Raw genomic sequence first — 21,967 nt, 5'->3', positions numbered from 1 at the left:
ACAGCGTGTATTTCAAACACGTCCGTGACCATGGCTTGTCCACCCAGCTGACATTCTCCTTCTTGAAGTCAGCTGGCCTGATGTCCGAGACCGAAGGGTTTATATTTGCCTGCCAAGATGGTGTTATCAACACTCTCGAATACCGTAGCAAGGTGCTCCAGGCGCAGCTTCCGGACACGTCCTGTCGGACGTGTAAACAACATCCGGAGACGCTGATGCACCTTTTGTCGGCATGTCCTGTGCTGGCAAGAGGTGCCTACATACAGCGTCACAATGCTGCCCTGCGAGTACTCTATTATCATCTCAGATATAGCTACGGTATCGATGAGACACCAGTGCTGCCTTATCTGCCAGGAGATATTCCGCAGGTTGTTGAGAATGATAGTTCCAAAATTTATTGGAACATACCATTCGCAACAACCCGGCGGATTGACCACAACAAACCTGATATTGTGCTCTTTGACAAGGCTACTCGTGACATTTATGTCATTGAGTTTTCGGCCCCAGCCGAATACAATATCTCGGCCAAAGAAGAGCACAAACACCAGATATATCAGGATCTCCTGTTTGAAATTGGCAAACTCTACCCAAGTTACCGTGTCAAGCTCGTCGTTTTGGTTGTCGGCGTCCTTGGAGGGATGAAACAGTCTTTTGTGTCTTCACTTGCGAAGATACCGGCTTGCAGTTCAGCAGCCGTGTCTCTAGCAGTGCGGATGCAAAAGGCTGTCATTTTGGGATCCCTGCGTCTACTTAGGCAAATGAATTTGGCCTGCTGCACTCACTAACCGCCTTGTTGTGTGGAGTGGTGCAGCAGTAATGGATGGCGCTCAGGCTGGGCCCTCGGAGAGTCGGACTCCGGGGAAAACCCCCCTGAGCAATTAATAACAAATAATAATAATAATAATAATAATAAAGCTATAAACAAAGTAATATTAGCGCAAATGTAGCAAGTAATCACAGACATTTTCTTCGCATTCAAAATCAAAATCAAAATTATTGAACAGTAGAATGACTTGAATGACAAAATTTTTTATTTGAATAAAAAAAAAAATTTGGGTTTAGTTTAAAATAGAATTTCGGAGATAAAAATTTTTTTTTCTATATTATTATACTTATTTGAAATTTCAATAAATTTTTCTTAATCTTCATTATTTTACAGATACGCAACAATTTTAGCATTCGATGTAAAAATTGAACGTGATGCTCAAGAGCTCGCAGACTCATTAGGTGTTAAAATATTCCAAGCGGATATAATTTATCATTTATTCGATAAATTTATCGCCTATCGAGAGGAACTGAAACAACGTAGAAGAGAGGAATTCAAACATATTGCAGTGTTTCCGTGCAAATTCCGAGTCTTACCTCAGGTAAACTTAATTATAAGAATAAAAATTTTTTTTATATTAATTTAAAGTTATATTTGATAAAACACAAGCATCGATAAATCAGCCTTCAATAGAATATTCAAGAACATTTTGCGTATTAATAATTTCCTCATTAAGTTTTTTATTTAATTAAAAAAAATAATTTATTTATCCTGAGTAATTTTTTTAAAACCAATTAATTTCTTTAATTATTTTAAAAATAATAATTAGATAAAAAAATGTTATCGGCTAATTAATTATCGAACTATCATAATAAAATTGTTTATATGTTATTAGACTCGATGACAGATTAAAAAAGGTTCTATCTCAATACTGTTTAATATTTATTATTAGCAATATATTTATATAATATATATATACGCTATGAAGAGCTTATCAGTGCCGGATGTTAAACCGCAGACGAACAGGAAGTCGAATCACGACCCCATTTTCTTCATAAACCACAACCAATAGCTTTCGTAATATTTACTTTAGCTTATTTTTTTTTATTCATTAAAATATTTGATCTATTTTATTTATATCGGTATTTTCAATAATATTTAAAATTTTTTTAATATTTCTTATCGAATAGCTGTATTTTTAAATAATTGAGCAATGAAGTTAACAGAAATTTAATATCTTAAAACAAAAAAAAAATTATCTATATTGACTATCTTGCATTAAAAAATGCAGAGCGCGCTTGACCAAATGACTTAATATTACATTTAATGTCTTAATTAAATCTGTGTATACTATATTTTTAAATATAAATTGAAATGTGAGCTCAAAAGCAAATAAACAAATAAAATAAAGAAACATGTATGCAATGTTCATACGATTTAATTTGATACTACTCGCACGCGCGATAACCGATTCTGCGAACTTTTTTTGCCATCGTATAGGTATAGTAATTTGATAGTAACATTTCATCAGAGTATGTGAGGATAATAAATTGTCCAGATAGCGTCGTATAATATATTATATGATATATATTTTGTACCATTGGTTAGTAATTTATATTTTAGTTTGATGAAATGTTGCAAGTTTTTTTAGAGAAAAAAATCATATTTTAATTCTTCATTTTTTTTATTTTTTGCAGCATATTTTTAACTCGCGTGATCCAATCGTTGTGGGTGTTATGGTTGAAGCAGGAGTCATTAGAGAAGGAACGCCTGTTTGTGTACCTAGTAAAGAAGTAAGTCAAATATTATTACTAGTATTATACAGCTATTAACGATAATCATAAGCTTGACTGTGGAAAATGTTCCATTGATTTTTTCAATTCCTAATGATTTGTCGTATTACAGTTTTATTTGAAAGTCTGTTTCGTTCATGTTATAGAATTTTAAAAACGCAATTGATACAAATTATACTTCTATCCATAATACTGAAATTTATAACTAATTTTATAGAATCCAATAATTTCTTTTAATTATATATTAATTGATAGTAAGTTAAATTGAATGCTAATTTTATTACTTATTATTTTGATGAATAATAGTTCTTCGACTTATGTCGGAATCGAACCCAGTCCTATACTTTGATAATCGAATATACCTAGCCTGACAGGATATTGCCAGCCTCGTTGCCTTAAGGAGTTATATGGGTTTCATGGTTTCAAAAAATCGATTTTTTTTTTAACGTTTTATTAAATTCTACAACATCTCTAGAATATTGTCCTAAAGTTTCAAATCGATCCGAATAATAGTTTCGGAGATACAGTTCAAAAAAGTTGCGCGCTCAAGGCGTTGTATTGAAACTCAAAACTTAAAACGCGTTTTTCTCAAAAGTATGTTTTCAAAAACGGTACCCACGGTTCCTCGAGAACTACTCAACCGATTTTGATAAAATTTTAGACAGGTCTTCGAGATATAATTTACAAGGTCTTGAACGGAAGATTTTTTTTTTCAATTACAACTATTTAAAAAAAAAAAAATTCCGCGAAACTTTAGCCAATTTTCAATTTTTTTGTAAAAATCTCTGTCAAAAATCCAATTTTCATTTTTTTTCTTCTTCCGTTCAAGAACTAGTTTGAAGTCTTAACTGGAGCATAGATTTTTTTTTCACTTCAAATGATCCTGCTAAGAGAAGTAATTTTATAATTTTCTGAAAAATTGAATAATAATTGTAACTAATTACTGATTTTTTTACAAAAAATATAGATAAATATTAAAAAACGCACTTCTATTATTAAAACAGGCGTGCTAATTTCTATCTACAATTCAATTTCAAATTTGGATTGATCTCAAAACTAATTTATTTTTGTGTCAAAATATGAATTTCGATCTTAAATTCATTCGGAACAACCAATAATTCTTTAATCTAAATAACATTATGCTTTATTGAAGAGAATCGTTTTTGAATAAAGAATTCACTTGTATCCATCGAAGATAATATACACAAATATCTAACACTTTTTTATGTCAATTTAACATAATACAATTGTGTTATTAGTTCGCATTTTTTCTAACACAAAAAAAGTGTTATCTTATAAAAAAGTAACATTTCAAAACTGTCATTATAAAATCAACATTTAAGTTGTGTTGATTTTACATAAACATGTGTCAGAAACTGCTCTCTACTTTTTTAGGCGAGATAAACGCCGCCATCTTGTACATTCCACATCTCTCATACAACATCAAAAAAATTTTGTTTTACAAAATTTTTATTTTTGTTAAAAGTATATTTTAAAAATATTCAAGTGATTGTTAAATTTAATGTTTTATTGGTGGAAAGTGATTTGAGTGTATCAACCGTAAATGTCAATTTAATTTAGTGTGAAATGTTTTTAATAAAAATAATTAACCTCCAAAGCCTTTATATTTTTTGTTTAAATTAACGTTTACTTCCTTCAAAATATAAAACAGTTTTTTAATTAATATAATTATTTTACAATATTGTTTAGATGATATTGAAATTGGCAGATATCTATTTAGAAAAATTATGAAACTTACGAAAAAGAATTGGTTATTTTAATTGATTATTTCATGTAAATAATTATTTTACTATTTTATAATAAAACCGTAAAAAAATGTCCTGTTGCTACAATGTTTATTTCAACGAATTATCACTTAATCCCTTTATTGATACAAAAGTTCCACATATTTGATAACTTGAATATTTTTTATTGAAAATAATTGAGGTTAAGCATTATCGTCACGTCAATCTAGAGAGATCACTTCTTAACATTTTATTGTGTAAATATTCGACACTTACAAGTGTCAAAAATCTTCGGATGAACCATGGATTATTTTGACATAAGTTTATGTAACATTTAACACAAAAATGTGTTATTTTTTTTAACATAAAACATTTACCATAAAATGACACAAAATTTATGTTAAATTTTTTTTTGACACATATTTTTGTGTTAAAAATGGCGCAAAATTTTTTACTGTGTAGTCGAACCAAATATAAATGTTATCGATTGGAGTGATTAGATCTCTCACTCCAAGAAACATGAAATCAAGACAAAAAATTCTTGAAATAAGACTAGTTTTTTTTCAAAATAACTTTCTTGAAGCAATATTTTTCTTGAATGAAGATATTTTTTTTTATCAGTGTGTACGACAACGTGGCTTTTGTTAGTAAAGTATCGGAAAATGGAGACTTTTTCGTGTTTTTTGTTTTTTATAAAAGTTCATTTGTGAAGAACCACACGTCTGAAACATAAGTATCACAGCGACAATAGGAAACCATATAAATTCAGGTCGATTGTAGTTAGACCTTGTAGCGATCAGCTCCTCAAGCAGACTCGGTACAGCTCTTCGCAAAAAATTGAATAAACATATTAGTTTCAAATTTTTTTTTTTTTTCGAATCACAAAAAGCAGCATTTGATTGATTCTATCCAGAATTTCAATCTCGTAAACTTCACTTGAATTCTTGTCATTGAATTATTATAATAGAATTTTAATTCGAAAAGTTCATTTTCGAGTTTATCGCATGAAGACAACTTGTATTAGTTAACTCAGAGTTAGCTTCGATTAGAATATGTAACTGTCGCATAATTTTATGATAATTTACTTATTTTCTATCTTATCTAATTTCATTCAAATTAATTTTATTTATATGGTAACGATCTAGATACGATGAGATTTTCTGCCCACATATAACTATATATAAAACTAACTTACGCAAATGAAACTACTATGTTGTGCCCACTAAAATTTTATGTTTTTTTATGTGACTTTCATATAAACTTTATTTGCTTAAGCATATAGAGTAATCGAAATAAACATATGGAATTAAATGCATAGTAAATATTTTATTGATAATTAAGATATTGCTGTAGTTCTGAATGAAAATATCTTCTTTTTACTTCATCTTCACCATCTAGAGAAAGTGTGTTGGTTAATGGGTTTATAAACTGGAAGTTTATTGAAATCATTTCTTACAGATATAGTATGCACACTTTCATTGAAGATCACCTTAATTTTAATTGAAATGAGAGCTTTAATCACGTGGCAAAGTTTTTTATGGTTAATAAATTTTTGTGACTCAAGATTTTTTACACTGAAAAAACTAATGGATTCAAAAAAAATTTTTTCTTAAAAATTTTACTGTTCAAGATATCAGAAAATTAATTTTTTTAATTACATCTTAAATAAATTTTAAAATCAAATAAAATGAAGTTACCGAAAAATAACCGAAAAATATGTACTGAAAAAAAAAAAAAAATTAACTTAAATTAAGATGAAAAATTCTTAAATCAAGTAAAATTTACCCAAACCAAAAAAAAATTTCTTAATTTAAGAATTTTTTTACTCAAATAAAGAAGATGAATTTCTTCAAAATTATTTACTTAATTTAGTTAATTTTTTTTTCTGTATGACTAACTATAGCGGAAGCTTTATAAGACACAGAAAAAAATGTTTAATTGAGTCAAGAAAAAATTTTTCTTTCTAATTATTTTCTAGAGCGAAAAAAAAAATTTTTTTTTGACACAAGACAGTTTACTTATTCCAACAAAATTAATTCTCTCGCTTTAAAAAATACGTATCTTGATCGAAGAAAATTTATTTAAGTCAAGAAAATCTTGCTTACAGAAAATTCGGCCTCTTGCTCCAAAAAATTTATTTCTAGATAGAAGTAAATTTTCTTGTTTTGAGAAAATTTCTTTCTTGCTCCAAAAAATTAAATATCTCGATAGAAGTAAATTTTCATCAATATTTTTATTGATTAACATGTCAAATGGGAAGATCAAATAATATGGAATCATTTTTTTTCATTGAATATGTATAATTGCACACTAAAATAATATAAAATGGGTATCAAATATTCAAGAGAAAAATTTTCTCCATGTGAGAAAATTTTTTTTTTCAGCTGAAGTACACGGAAAGAACAAGATGACAGTGGATATCATCTCAGATTATACTCAGTGATATCTGTAGTGAAAAAAAAATTCAGATAGTAGCTAGTATAATCCAAATTACAATGAGTATAATTCAAATATCACTCAGTATAATCTGGATTATACTGGGTGATATTAAATAGTTTTTCATCAGTGTATCAATAATGATATTCGATAAAAAGCAAAAACAGTTACAATAAAAATCTTTTCTAAAATTCAAACAAATTTTAACTCATAAAATCTCTATCAAATTAGAATCATTGCTTTTCAATTTTTGTGTGTTTATTCGCAAATTATTTTAGTTATTAGTGATTAATTTTGATGGATGTCAAAAATGTCAAGTTGTGGGTAAGAAACTATCAATTAACTTTTTAACGAATAAGTAACGAGTATTGCGTGTGCGTTTAAGTGGGCTGTGGTATAGAATAGTTTATTGAAGTTTTATGCTCTCTCAGCATTTATTTATTATTTTTTTTTCTCTTGGTATTTATTTTTATTTTTTTATTTTTGCTGAGTAGACAGCGAAGACCACAAGTAAGACTTTAAGACGAAGACAACAACGACAACTAATGTAAAAGAGGTTGGACTTGTGCATTCTTTACTGTTTCGCCCGCGCATAGAAAGCAGACCTAGCCATATTGTTAACCCACGTTTTACGTGTAATTCCACGCTTGTTGCTCGCAAATTGTGCGAGTGTACTTTTACTTCCTATAGTATCATCAAAAAAATTTATTTTATTCATAGTGTATAGTATACCATTAGTTACTAAATTTTACAACAAAATCACTTTTTAAAACTATTCAAGAATCTGCAGGAATCTTATCAATTCATTTTTAGGGATTCTTATCGCTTCTCACTAAATTCCTTATGAATTACAGTGGAGTTATCAACGAAGAAAACCACTTTGATAGTGTTCTATGCTTCTCTATACCTTTTTTTATAGATTTTTATTTGTTCAGTCCATTTATCCGAATTCTTGACTTTTTATACTGAGAGAAAAAATTTCTTTAAAAAAAAAAATTTGGAAGTGTTCAAAAATTGATTTGTTTAAAATTTTCACCAATTTTATTTTTTAACTGAAGAAATCATAATTTTTCTTATAGTAACTTTATTGTTGGAAAAAAACAATTTTGGATAAAAATTTATAAATTGTCTGTATGACATTGTTTTTTTCCAAATCTAAAAAACTTTTGTCCAACATTAAAAATACTATGAGAAAAATATTGATTTCTTTAGCTAAGAAACAAAATTCTTAAAAATTTTTAACAAATTCATTTTTTGTCACCACAATGCCCATTTTTTTAAAAAGAAATTTTTTCTCTCAGTGTACATGGAAAGAACAAGATGACACTGGATATCATCCCAGATTATAATACGTGATATCTGGATTATACTCATTGTAATCTGGATTATACTAGTTACTATCTGAAATTTTTTTTTACTCAGTATAATCTGGGATGATATTCAGTGTCATCTTGTTCTTTCCGTGTACTGATATAAGAAAAGTAAAAGTTTTGTGAAGAACAAAAAATTGTTGTCTCGATACTCATGCAACATTGGTAATTACTTTTTCGGTATATTTTTTACCTGTCAATAAATGTATGTTGTATATCTTAGAATGATTTCTCTCATCTTAAAATCTAAAGTTTAGACACTATAACATGATGCGACTAACATCCTAAACGGCCTGAGGCAAATAATCTCGGCCGGATATTGGTCGTCACGAAGTGTTGGCTTAGGTCAAGGCATCGTAAAGATCTCACCATAGATATTGCAGTCTTCAACATCTAAAGCAGACACAAACTTTTTATTTTATCTCTTACTCTCTTTCTCTCTCTTTTACCTTTGAAAAATCTTCACTTACATGAGAAGATATTCAGTCCCAGAAATTTCTTATGATGTTTTTTATGTTGAAGTATTAAGATCTTTTTAAGTTATACGTGATCTTACAAGTAAACCATGTATTAGACACACTTATTTCCGGTCTTCTTAAAAAAAAATCTAACATACTTTTTCACTTGTCATAAAACTTTTTTTGGTCGGTGTTATTGATGTGTTCTTACAACAAACAGCACGCAATAATAAAGTTACATGGGCTATGTTACGAAAATTAGTTAACTTCGCGGAACTGCAAATGATTCAGTGACTACTCAACATATTTGATTTTTATAAGCACTAGGTTATACACAAAAAAAAAAAAACTAAATTGAAAAATTTACTCACCACAACATAAAATATTACAAAGTATAAGGTTAAAAAAGTACACAGAAAGAAAAAAAGTTCTTAAATCAAGAAAATCTTAAGGAAGACTGAAAATTTCTTGAATGAAGTTAAAATTTTTTTAACGAATTTGAATTTGTTTAAGCTAAGAAAATTTCTTCTTGCTCCAAAATAACTTCAGAGTCTTCCTTATAATTTTCTTGGTTAAAAAATTTTTTTTTTCTGTGTATAAAATCCAAAATTTATGATTTAAGATAATTATCTTCGTTAAGGCATACCGTCAGAAATTTCTAAATTTTTGTATACTCATTAAGGACATGATGATACAATTACCCTAAAAATTTGAAGTCGATTGATCACCTATAATCCGAGATGAATTTAATTAAAAATTGGATATTTATCATTGATTACATACGTTCTTTGCAGTTCTGTATCAGTTTCTTAGTTATAAAAAAAAACTAACAGTCAGAAACTTTCGAAAAGCTCACAGTTTTTTAATATATTTGTTGTGAGTTTAAAAAAAATTTATTACCATCTAATTATTTATAAATAACGGAATAAAGTTTAACAATTTATGAAAAAGTATATATCTACGGAATCAGACAGAAACAATTGTATGGATTACTTAGTTACAAGCTCATATACTTTTGTGGCGCGTATAATCTCTAATTTTTTGACAATATTGTATCATGACAACTACATTAATATTTTTAAAGTGTTTTGTAAAGTTTTCTATAGTAAATATCCGACTGTCACTTGTTGAAAATTATAGTTTCTGACAGTGAAAAGTACTAAATCTATAATTATACTTTGGTTTTTAACGTTGCCATTAAAATTTACTATTTCACTTAATAAATATTAACGTTGGCAACTATTGGGATTATGGTTGTAATTAACGGTGTATCTTTTAAATAATTAGATATTTTAATTATTGGAAGATTGTCTTTTTATTGAAATAGAGTTTTGGAAGTGTGTCTGAACAACAGTAAGGATCAGAAAGAACTGGCTTCTTACAACTATAATACTATGGTTTTGTCCTTTTTACATCTTGTAACATTTAGTGTTTATTAGGGTGTGCCAAAATGTAACTTCCTTGATGGACCTCGTAAAATTGGAATTTTGAGTTATGCTTTCAACAGGGGCTGTGTTTGGGTATTTTCTGCGAGATTTTGAGGGGAAAGGATTTATTTGATTTTCATAGAATTTTTTAGCAGAAGCTTAGTTTGGGCATTTCCGCTGAAAATTCAAAATTTGGCCAGAAGTGCCTAATTAAATCTGCTGTTAAAAATTCTATGAAAATCAAATAAATTCTCTCCCCCCAAAATATCTCAGGAAATGCCGAAACACAACTCCTGTTAAAAGTGGAACTCAAAATGCCAATTTTAAAAGATCCATCAAGGAAGGGAGTTACATTTTGCCACACCCTAGTGTTTATACAGTGTATACAATGCTCGAATTGTACCTAGTTTTATGACTTGTAGTTCGAGTACTTTAATCTATACTTCTCGAAAATATAATAAAATAAAACCTTTTTTAAGGGTGACAATGTGTTCACCAAATGTTACTCAGAAAGGAAAACTTTTACTTTCAAAATAAAACAAACTTAAAATATTTACTATTGTAAATATTATATTTAATATCTTAAAAGAGAATGATTTTTGTCTTATAATTTAACTGTTTTCTGTAGAATGGACCATCTAAGAAAAAATAAAGGCACAAATAAGAAATGAATACGGAAAAAAGTAAATTGTAATAATTAATGATCAACTGCTAAAAATTATCATTTTAAACAGTAAAATCGTGATTTTAATAATCACTATGTAATATTTATCATTTAAGGGGGAACACCACTGTGACGACCGAAAAAAAAAGGTGATTTTCGGGAATTTTTTTGACAGGGAAAATAAAAGAATTTAGAGATTGAATTTTTTTTTATTTTATTAATGGTGTATTAAAGATTATTGCCCTAAATTTTTATTAAAACATATTTAATTATTACAAAGTTATTAACAATCTCGTAGAGCACTAGAAAAAATTTCCCCCTCAATAGTCGGTTCGATAACTCAAAAATAAAAACTCAAATTGTTTTTTAATCAGTAAGGATGTGGTAATCGTCGCACGTATGGAATTTTGAAAATTTTCATTTTAAAAAAAATGGCGACTGATTGAAAATCTTCTCACTATTCTTACTGTTTTTTTTTTAACCCGGCTATAAAAATCTTTAAAATAAAAATTTCTTAAATTCCGTACGTGCGACAATAACAACATCCTTACTGATTAAAAAACAATTTGTACAAATTCTACGAGATTGTTAATAACTTTTTAATAATTAAATATTTTATAATCAAAATTTAGGGTAATAATCTTTAATGTACCATTAATAATATAAAAAAAATTCAATCCCCAAATTCCTTTATTTTCCCTGTCAAAAAATTCCCGAAAATCACCTCTTGATTTCGATCGTTACAGTGGTGTTCCCCCTTAAATGCTACAATTTATTATTTACATGGAAGAAAATACTATTTCAAACAGTAATATGTGCTATGTGAATGTCGAAAATGTATAATAATTAAGAATTTTGACTTTGATATTTATCATTTCGTACCTAAAAAATGATCGCATGATACGTAAAAAGTACAAAATACAGTTACTATATTTCTAATACAAGCAACGTTAATATTTACAAAATACAATGGTAAATTTTAAACGCAACGCTAAAAATGAAACTATAATTATTGAATTGCTTGGACTGGTAAAATATATATTTTAAAAGTAGAATTTTTACTGTTTTAAATGTTAAATTCTCCCAAAGTGAAACCCCCTTCTTCTTATCTGATTTCCCCTTCTCCTCATAGTATGGACTATATATTAAAGCGACAATTTTTACTGTTTGAAACTGTAATTTTTTAAGATGAGAGTGTCGTTATTTACTATAGTGAAAGCTACTAATCACTTATTTTCGATATTAAATTATAAATTGTGGCTTTTACAATTTTTACATTAAGTTCTGTAATATTTATATTTTTGCCGACCCGATGTTCGCGTTACTGTTTGAAACTATAAAAATTAACCGGAATCTGAGTGAATTTTACAGTTTACTTTTTTCCGTCAAGAAATGATAATGATACTCTAACCCATAAAATATGTAGCATCATATCAACGCAAATTCAACAACGCGTTATCAACTGACAAATATTGGAACATCTGCCAAATTTTATCAGTTTAATTTTGAAGATAGAAACTCATAAAATCGAAAAAAGTATCGATCAAATAATTTAACGAAGAAAATTCTAAAACCAATCATTTTGTCCTATAATTTATCAAAAAAGCTAATTAATAATGATTTGTAAGCAATAAAATTATTAAAAAAGTATGTTCAACCGGAATATTTCTTAATTATACATTAAATTAGTTGGTATGAACAGATGAGAAGTTATTTACGGGTGTATCTTTAGTTTAAAAAAATTCTTCGAAATTTCAAGCGATTCCGTAAATGGAAACGTCGGCATCTTTTGAGAGGCATGTGCCACCGGATGAATTCTAGTTTGGCCACCAACAGCAGCGTTCTGTCTGGCTTCCGGCTTTAGGTACATAGTATGTATGGATACGCCCCTAGTTTCCTTCCGGTCGTTTATCACTCACTAGAGACAAAAAAGGAAGAGGAAGTATGATAGAAAAGTGGAATAATATATTTATACAATACAAATATCGTGGACGGACAAATAAACCAATATATATATATATATATATATATATATATATATATATATATATATATATATATATATATATATATATATATATATATATATATATATATATTCTTATTTAGTAAGAAAGTACATATATAGTAAACAGAGAAGAATGAAAAACAGTTGAAAGTATTTTAAATAACTTGAATAAGGAATTTGAATCTTTTGTTCATGAAACAAAAAAACAATCATTAAATAAATACATGAGAATGATTTAGAATAAGAATTAGGTAGATATGTACCTCGAAATAACGGAAGTGACGATCAATTTCCCGGATATGAGTTGTCATCTTCATAATCTATGTTTACGAATATTTATACTATGCTGAAAAAAGTTTATCGTGAATACGAGAAAAATTTTTTGAACGTTTCAATTTTTAATTCTAAATTTATCTCAGTAAATTTTTCCATTTTTGATTTGATTAATATTAAGAAAATTTGGGTTTTGTTTTTTGTCAATAGTTGTTTGCTTCATCGTTATGATTAATTGCAACATTTATATATTCAATAAATAAACATAATTTCTTACTCAGTAAGAATACTAACGTTGATATATATTTTCGCAGTAATCGGCGATCACATCGCTATCTACGACGAATTGTACTTACGGAAGTTTGGGGTCATACGTAACAAAATATCGCTGATACGATTGCTTCACATTCCATCTATCTGAAATAGTGTTTACATTCCAAGGAAGCTGGTTAAATATTGAACTCACGTCCTGTTATCCATATTTGAGTAGACAATCACACACGTGATTGAAGTACTTTCTTCTTTATCAGTTCGAAATACTGCAATTAATAAACTAGTCAGACTTCATTACACAGAAAAAACAGTCATCTTGAACCAAGAAAATTTTTGCCATTGATTTGGTATACTTGGCTCAAAATTATTTTGTTTTTCAATTAAAAAAAATTTACTCTTGATTTACTTATAAAGCTCTTGCATGCACAGAAAGAAAAATTTCTTGACTGAAGAACAAAATTCTTGGTTCAAGAAAATTTTCGGGTGCCTGAAGGAAGACCGAAGTGTGTTGGCCGACGTAAAAATTTTTCTTGAAATTCTATTCTTGGTGGAAGTAATTTTTTCTTAATTCAAATTATCATAAATACTTGATACAATTAATTTTTATATTTGATCAAAATTTTTGGATACTTCAGGGAAGCAGCGCCACCTACTTCAGCTGAAAAAAAAAATGTTCTCACCTTGAGAAAATTTTTCTCTTGAATATTTGATACCCATTTTCTATTATTTTAGCGTGCAATTATACATATTGACTGAAAAAAAAAAATGATTCAATATTATTTGATCTTCCCATTTGACATGTTAATCAATAAAAATATTAATGAAAATTTACTTCTATTTAATTTTTTGGATCAAGAGAAATTTTCTCAAGACAAGAAAATTAACTTCTATGAAGAACTAAATTTTTTGAAGCAAGAAGCTGAATTTTCTGTAAACAAGAAGATTTTCTTGATTTAAGTAAATTTTCTTGGATCAAGATACGTATTTCTTAAAACAAAATTAATTTTGTTGGAATAAGTGAAATTTCTTGTGTCAAAAAAAATTTTTTTTAATTTAATAATTTTTAAGACAATAATTAGGAAGAAAAATATTTTCTTGGCTCAAGTGAACCTTTTTTTCTGTGTGAAGTATCAGAAAATTTTCAAATTAACATTTTTTAGTTTTTGTTGAAAATATTTGATCTTAATTCAAGTAATTTCAATATTTTACATTAATTATTTTTTCAATTTTAAGCAAGTGTGTAATTTGTCATAAAAATTTTATAATCTCAATCGAAAAAAGCACTTTTTAGTTTAAAAAACTATTTTAATGAAATGAGATGAAGTCATTTCAAGTCAAGATAATACAATTAAAGTAAATTATTTTATTGACCTGAAAAAATTTTGGTTTTCAAACCAAAATGCAGGAAATTTTCTCGGGTCAAAAAAGAAGTTTTTGAATAAAGAAGTATGATTTTTTTTCCGTGTATAGCAAAAGAAATCGACAATAACAAATTTTCTTTTTTATTTTTCCATTTGATTTTATTAATCAGCAATATAATATATTTTTCCATTAAAGTTTTATTCAACTTTGTTTTCCATTCCATGGGTTAAGTTATTAGTATTTGAAGCTGTATTTCGTGATGTCGAAAAATGCCTATAGTTTTAAAAAAATCGTCGAAACGTAGTGAAGCTGGGTAGTTTTTAGTACAATCTATCAAATATTCTTTAAACAAGTTGAGGATAAATTTAATCAAGTAGATAAAAAATAAAAAAAAAATATTTTAAACCATTAAGATATGGATACATCGATAATTTCCGTTCATTAGATTATTCATCGCGAGTCACTTAAAACTGAGCTGTCAAATTTTTGTGTTGATAAAAAAAAAGAAACAGGCAAAAATCTGTTTATCTTAAAGTTTTTAGATTGTCACGGAATTCTTAATATTTCCTTTCTTCGTTTTTATTTTTATTTACATTTTTTATTTTTTTTCGTTGTTTGAACACTAAAAAAAGAAGTATGTAATCAAATTTTTATAAGATATTTTTAAAAAATTTGTGAACTATTTGAAATATTTCTAACCGAATTTTAATCTAAAAAAAATAAATATTTTGTCAAATTGAGTAAATAAATGAAAGAAAAATATACAACACTCAAAAATGGAAAGAAAAAAATTTTTTTTTTAAATAGAGCAGCTGCGCAAACGTAAATGAATTATAAATAGGCGTTTTGACAACATAAGCAAAAGATCAATTGATCCTCAATGAAGTTTATTCATCAGAATAAAGTTACAGAAGATAGTAGAGAGAATACTATAGTAGACTTATATGAGTCTAATATAATAGTATAGTCGACTTCGTAGGAACAGAAAACCTTTGATTGTATTATAATTTTTTTTTTTTTTTTGTTTTTAATTTATAACGTGCAGACATTTTTTCTGAGTATTCTATTTTCCAAACAATAATTGATATTTATTGGAATATTTATTCACAAATTTGATAATTTCTAAACACAAACAACTTTTTATTTCAATTAAACGAAAATTTTGCCTTTAATCGAAGGTAAAAGTTTTCAAAAATTTTTTTTCTGGGTTTAAAAGTCATTGTTGAAAGCTAATTTATATTAAGAAGGCTTGCAAATGATTTTTTGTCTAGATCTTGATAAAATTTTATTGTATTTCAGAAGTTTTACATTACTGAAGTTTTTTTACAAACAAAAACAAAAACATAAAGTAAAATAAGTCGGATTTTTAATCAATGCAGATGCACAGAAAAAAAGGTTCACTTGAGCCAAGAAAATATATTTCTTCTTCATTGATTTCTTGAACGAAGAAAAATTTTTTTTTTGACACAAGAAATTTCACTTATTCCAACAAAATAATTCCCTTGCTTTAAGAAATACGTATCTTGATCCAAGACAATTTATTTAAGTCAAGAAAATCTACTTGTTTTGAGAAAATTCAGCCTCGCTTCAAAAAATTTAGTACTTGATAGAAGTAAATTTTCTTGTCTTGAGAAAATTTCTCTCTTGCTCCAAAAAATTAAATATCTCGATAGAAGTAAATTTTTATTGATTAACATGTCAAATGGGAAGATCAAATAATATTGAATCATTTTTTTTTTTTTTTTTCATTCAAAATGTATAATTGCACGCTAAAATAATATAAAATGGGTATCAAATATTCAAGAAAACAATTTTCTCAAGGTGAGAAAATTTTTTTCTCAGCTGAAGTAGGTGGCGCTACTTCCCTGAAGTATCTTGAAATTTTGATCAAACATCAAAATTTATTGTATCAAGTATTTATGATAATTTGAAGTAAGAAAAAATTACTTCCACCAAGAATAGAATTTCAAGAAAAATTTTTACTTCGGCCAACACAACTTCGGTCTTCCTTCTGGCCCCCGAAAATTTTCTTGAGCCAAGAATTTTGTTCTCCAGTCAAGAAATTTTTCTTTCTGTGTGAAAATGAAGTTCAAAAAAGAAAATATTGGAAAGATAAATGAGTTTCTGATTTTTTTTTTTTTTTAATTTTAATGTTATAAATTACTAAAAGTTTGCTATTAAATTTCATTTGATTAATAATCAACAAACTAATCCATGAATGCGATAAAAAAAATATAGACACATTAAAAAATGCAGTAGTTTAAGAACCTCCTTGATATCCAGCAGAATTTTTGACTTATGAATGTCTTTCTCCTAAAATGAACATCAGTTCCATTAAAATTATTCAACAACATTGTCCTTACTCATATAATTGTTACAAAACGTACTTTTTGCATTATTAGTCACGTTATTTAATCATCATGTCAGCAGAATAAATAAAAATACTTAAGTTTATTCTTTATATAAATATGACGTGATGTTTTGTATTTCAGTTTGGATGGATATACAATTTTTTGCTGTATGGCATAAATGTCACATTTGACAGTATGACATATATATAAATTACAAAAGTGTATACGCAATAGATAAAAACTGACGACTTAACTTTTTGCGTGATTTATAATTTTTATTATTATTTTTTTCTTCATCTTCTCTTCTATCGTCGTTTTCTGTTGCTTCTTGACTTATGTATTCGTACCACAGGCGGTATAAACTATAAAGGATTCTAAATTGGTAACCGCTACAAAAATAGACTTCCGGTTCCCGTCTTGGACGGCGTCTGATTAAAGAGGTTTATGTCAAACTCACAAACCCGCCTTTAGTGACTTCCAAATTTTTGCTTTCGCATCTTTTTTTTCTTTCATTAGTTTTATTTATACTTCATTTTTTACATTTATAAAGAAAATAATTTTTTATTTTAAAAGATAAATTCAATTTTAATAAATATCAACAGCTACATAAATAAACATTGCGTGCTTTAAGACCTGATAAGGTATAAGTTATTCAAAACAAACAAAAGCGTATGTCGGAAGAATAGATGCATAAGAATCATATTTAAGAAACTTTAAGAAACATATTTTCTTTAAAATTTTATTCTTGCTTCAAAAAATTAAGTTTTTTTAATTTAACAAATTAACTCTTCAGCAAATAAATTATAAACCCTTACATCTTCAGAACATTTTCTAGCAGAAATTTATTTTAGCGAAGCACTTTGCTGTTTTTAAATAAGACATACGTGTATACTTTGTCAAAGAATTTATATCTCTTAGATTAAGATCCGAGGGAACATTCGTTTCAGATTTACTGATTTTTTTAATAAATGCGATGAAAACTGAAATTCTCAGATTTCTGCCACTTTTCATATTTTCAAAGAAATTGAATCGCGTTTCGGAGTATGTTGAAGTAGAGAATTCGTTTTTTTGAAATATTTTTTTGTTACTTACTAGAATTCAAATTTGCGCATGAATTTAGGGTTTGCATATATTTTTATGCTTTGATATATTCGACCAATCACGTTATGAATAGTTTGCTTACATGATATATTTTCATATTTTTCATCTAAATTATAAAAGTGGATAGCAATAAAAATTCAAAAAATAAGAACATTTTACTAAATAATCTTAAATCTCTACATACACAGAAAGAACAAGATTAAAATGGAAAACATCCCAGATTAGACTTAGTGACATCTGTAGTGAAAAGAAATTTCAGATAGCTAGGATAATCCAGATTATACTCAGTGATATCTAAATTAAACTCATTATAATCGTCCATTTCCTCCAGTAAAATCTCAGATCATACCTCGTAAGATTCCACTGGATATAATCCAAAATTGTATTCTGTAGAATTTTAATTATACTCAATAGAATCTTGGATTATACCCATTGATATTTGCGCCATTTTCTTTCTAGCGCCTGCGCGTAAAATGCTGTTAACAATTTATGAATTATAGTCAATCATTAGTATATTGAACATTAAAAAAATATAATTCGTGCATTAATTACTGTGTGAATATTTATGCGTATAATCCAGATATCATGTATAATCCGGATTATACTAGCTACTATCTGAATTTTTTTTTCACTACAGATATTACTGAGTATAACCTGGAATGTTATTCAGTATAATCTTGTTCTTTCCATTTACAGTTGAAGAAATCAATAATTCGAATTTTTTTCAATTAAAAAGTAATCTATAATATAACATCCTCTAGTATAAGAATCTATTTCTAATTTTTCAGATAAAAATTTCCTACTCTATTTCTTACGTTATAAGTTTAACATGTACTTTTTTTGTTTTCGGGGTGGTAAAATACTAAAATTATACTTTATTAAAAAAGAATTGTTAACCAGGCCTATGCACAAATGCTTCATTCATTTCTATAGGTACATACAAATGTATATTGCATGAATGCTTTCTTATTCCGGTAAATCAATGTAAAATCATTTATTTTGAATGAAGAAATGAGTACATGAATCTAGAATAGAAAAGAGGATTGAACTGCTGTTAGTTGTCAAAAATTGTTGTTGGATGAAGAATTTGTTTGAATAGATTGAAGATATTAGTCTTTTAAGCCAAGATGATGAGATTCAAGGCACTAAATACTTCAAGTGATACAACTAGATATCTTCAAAATAACTTTTTTGGATTAATATAATTTTTCCATGAGTGTAGGTTCCTGGGATCTTAAAACGTAAAGATCTGATCCATTCGACAGTAAACCTGAAAGTAAATTTTTCTGTTCGAGCAATTTTGATGAAATTAGGATTATGGGTCCTTTTATTCACACTATCGATAAATTAATAGTAAAATCATGTCGTATATCACCTTAGTTTGTCTGTAATGGGATCTTGGGCTGCAAATCTAATATGGCGTTTCAAACGGAAACCCACATTGTTACAAGCCCACGATGTTATTTTTATAGACATACGTGGGTTATCTTCTTCTTCTTTTCCATCGTCTTCTCATCACCTTTATTATCTTTTTCGCTCTTTTATAATTGTCATTACTATCATCATCATTTGACAACACACATTTAGAAATCGCGACACCTGACAACCGATTCAATCTACATAACACACACACACACACACACACACACGCGCGCGCGCGCGCGCACATATATATGTTATTATAAAATTCGACGCTCATATAATGAAATATAATTCAAAAAGTTATAGTTCTCTTTCTTATATACTTATTAATACACTATATTACTTGGTATCAGACGGCCCCAACATGTACATTAGTAAACTATTATCATTTTTACCTATATATATATATATATATATATATATATATATCTTATATTTATATTCGTTTGTGTCACCGTAAATGGATTCTCATTAAAACAAATTGCCATCTAGTGTCTGTTTGTAACGCCTACTAAAAACCCTTATACTCAAAGCTGTTAAAATATACATAATTTCAAATTGTCATGTTTTTTTTAGTAGTTATTTAAATTCATACTGAATAAAAATATCTTATTAGCAGGGGGTCATTTCTAAACTTTTTATTTATGATAATTTTTATGTGTGTATGTTTTTTTTTTTTTTTTATATTTCATTCGGATTAACCTGCTTTCTTACTTTAGTTTGAATAATTAATTTATCCATATATCACTACCAGAACCTAACCACTTCGTGGATAATCAATAAGTATTGCTACCTTTCAAAATAAAAGAAAATTGTTTAAATTTTACACAGAAAAAAAAAATTTCTTGAACCAAGAAAATTGTAAAGAAGATCCAAGTTATTTTGAAGCAAGAAAAAATTTTCTTGGCTTAAAAAAATTTAATTTCATTCAAGAAATTTTCAATTTTCCTTAAGATTTTCTTGATTTAAGAAAATTTACGCTTGACTCAAGACTTACTTTCTTTCTGTATAGGTGTAATCAAACTGTACTAGTTACGTTCCATTAACAGGAATTCAAAAAAATTAATGCATATTTTTTTTTCAATTACTTACTCTGAAAAAAAAATTAACTTGAATCAAGAGTAAAATTCTTGAACTAAGAAAATAATCTTGAAGCTCATTGTCTTGAATCAGGACGAAAAATTCTTGAGTCAAGTAAAATTTACTTAAATCAAGAGAAATTTCTTAGCTTAAAAATTTTTCAACTCAATACAAGAAGATGAAATTCTTCAAAATTATTTTCTTGATTCAAGTAAATTTTTTTTTTGTGTACCGAATATTTTATTGATGATTAAAAAATTGGGGGTTTTTCCAAATTTTATTAGTATACCTATAGAATTTTTCTACATAATTTTTTTTTCTTAGCTATATCGGATGGGAACAACTTGAGAGAGTAACTTGAATCAATTGATAAGATTAATGATTACATAGGACTTAGTTATATAGATTTTTAATTGATTAATTTTTTGCGTAAACTAATAAACTAATTCTATTAACAACAAATAACAGTTTTAGATCGACACTTTATTATACTAATTGTTAAATTTTAAAGGTGGATGATAGGGAAAAAACAATGAAAAATAGCAGCCTGATATAGTCAAATATATTAAAATGAAAGTAGTGTTGGAAATTTCTGACAGAGGGCACATGGTCGCTGAACTGTCTTCTCACAGAAGAGTTAAGCTTGAGAGGTTAAATTTTAAAATAAAGATTCTTTGACTCTCCTTAAGAGCTTTTCTGAGATAGTACTTCAGTTTCCTCTACTAAACTAATTTTTGTTGATTAAACAAACTAATTGCCGTACATAATTTTTAGAAAAAATGAAAAATTGTTTTTTTCTTTTTCTATAGCCATATTAGAAAATTTTTTCAAGAGATTTTTTGTCTACATTTAAGTACACGGAAAGAACAAGATGATACTGGATATCATCCCAGATTATACTCAGTGATATCTGTGGTGAAAAAAAATTCAGATAGTAGCTACTATAATCCAGATTATAATGGGTGATATCTGGATTATACTCATTGTAATCTTGATTATCCTCATTGTAATCTGGATTATACTCATTGTAATCTGGATTATACTAGCTACTATCTGAAATTTTTTTTCACTCAGTATAATCTGGGATGATATCCAGTGTCATCTTGTTCTTTCCGTGTATAATGATTCAACATTTATTCAAAAATTAGACTATCATTTTAGAAACATTTTATTTTAATTCGAATTGTAACTAGTTATAACGGAATAAGAAAACGAAACTTTACAAATTTATGTTTAAATTAGTATAAATTATTTTGGGATAATTCGATTCAATTCTAAAAAAAAATGACATTTATATTGTCACTAATGAACCTAAACAAGTGATGTGCCAAAGGTACATGAAATTGATGTAAGTTCAAGTTGAGTTAGTACCTACGTATGCTTAACTACGAAGATGTGGAATTTGCAGTGTAAGACCGATTGTAAGAGATGTAAAAGA

At 27.4% G+C, this 21,967-nt stretch overlaps 1 protein-coding gene and 1 long non-coding RNA gene across 2 annotated transcripts in view; one reads left to right on the top strand and one right to left on the bottom strand.

Annotated features, from left to right (window-relative positions):
• Positions 1–21,967, bottom strand: part of LOC141537566 (uncharacterized) — a 143,293-nt gene that overhangs the window by 37,582 nt on the left and 83,744 nt on the right. The window lies entirely within an intron of this gene.
• Positions 1–21,967, top strand: part of Eif5b (eukaryotic translation initiation factor 5B) — an 81,904-nt gene that overhangs the window by 31,444 nt on the left and 28,493 nt on the right. The window contains exons 12-13 of the mRNA XM_074258603.1: positions 1,160–1,367; positions 2,464–2,559. Of these exons, the coding sequence (XP_074114704.1) occupies positions 1,160–1,367; positions 2,464–2,559 (304 nt within the window). The remainder of the gene's footprint in view (positions 1–1,159; positions 1,368–2,463; positions 2,560–21,967) is intronic.

The sequence above is a fragment of the Cotesia typhae genome, unplaced genomic scaffold, assembly GCF_013202065.1.
Source record: "Cotesia typhae breed Kobodo isofemale line unplaced genomic scaffold, CoteBio_Ctyphae scaffold_91, whole genome shotgun sequence".
NCBI lineage: Eukaryota > Metazoa > Arthropoda > Insecta > Hymenoptera > Braconidae > Cotesia > Cotesia typhae.
This window is presented reverse-complemented; position numbering and strand designations above follow the sequence as displayed.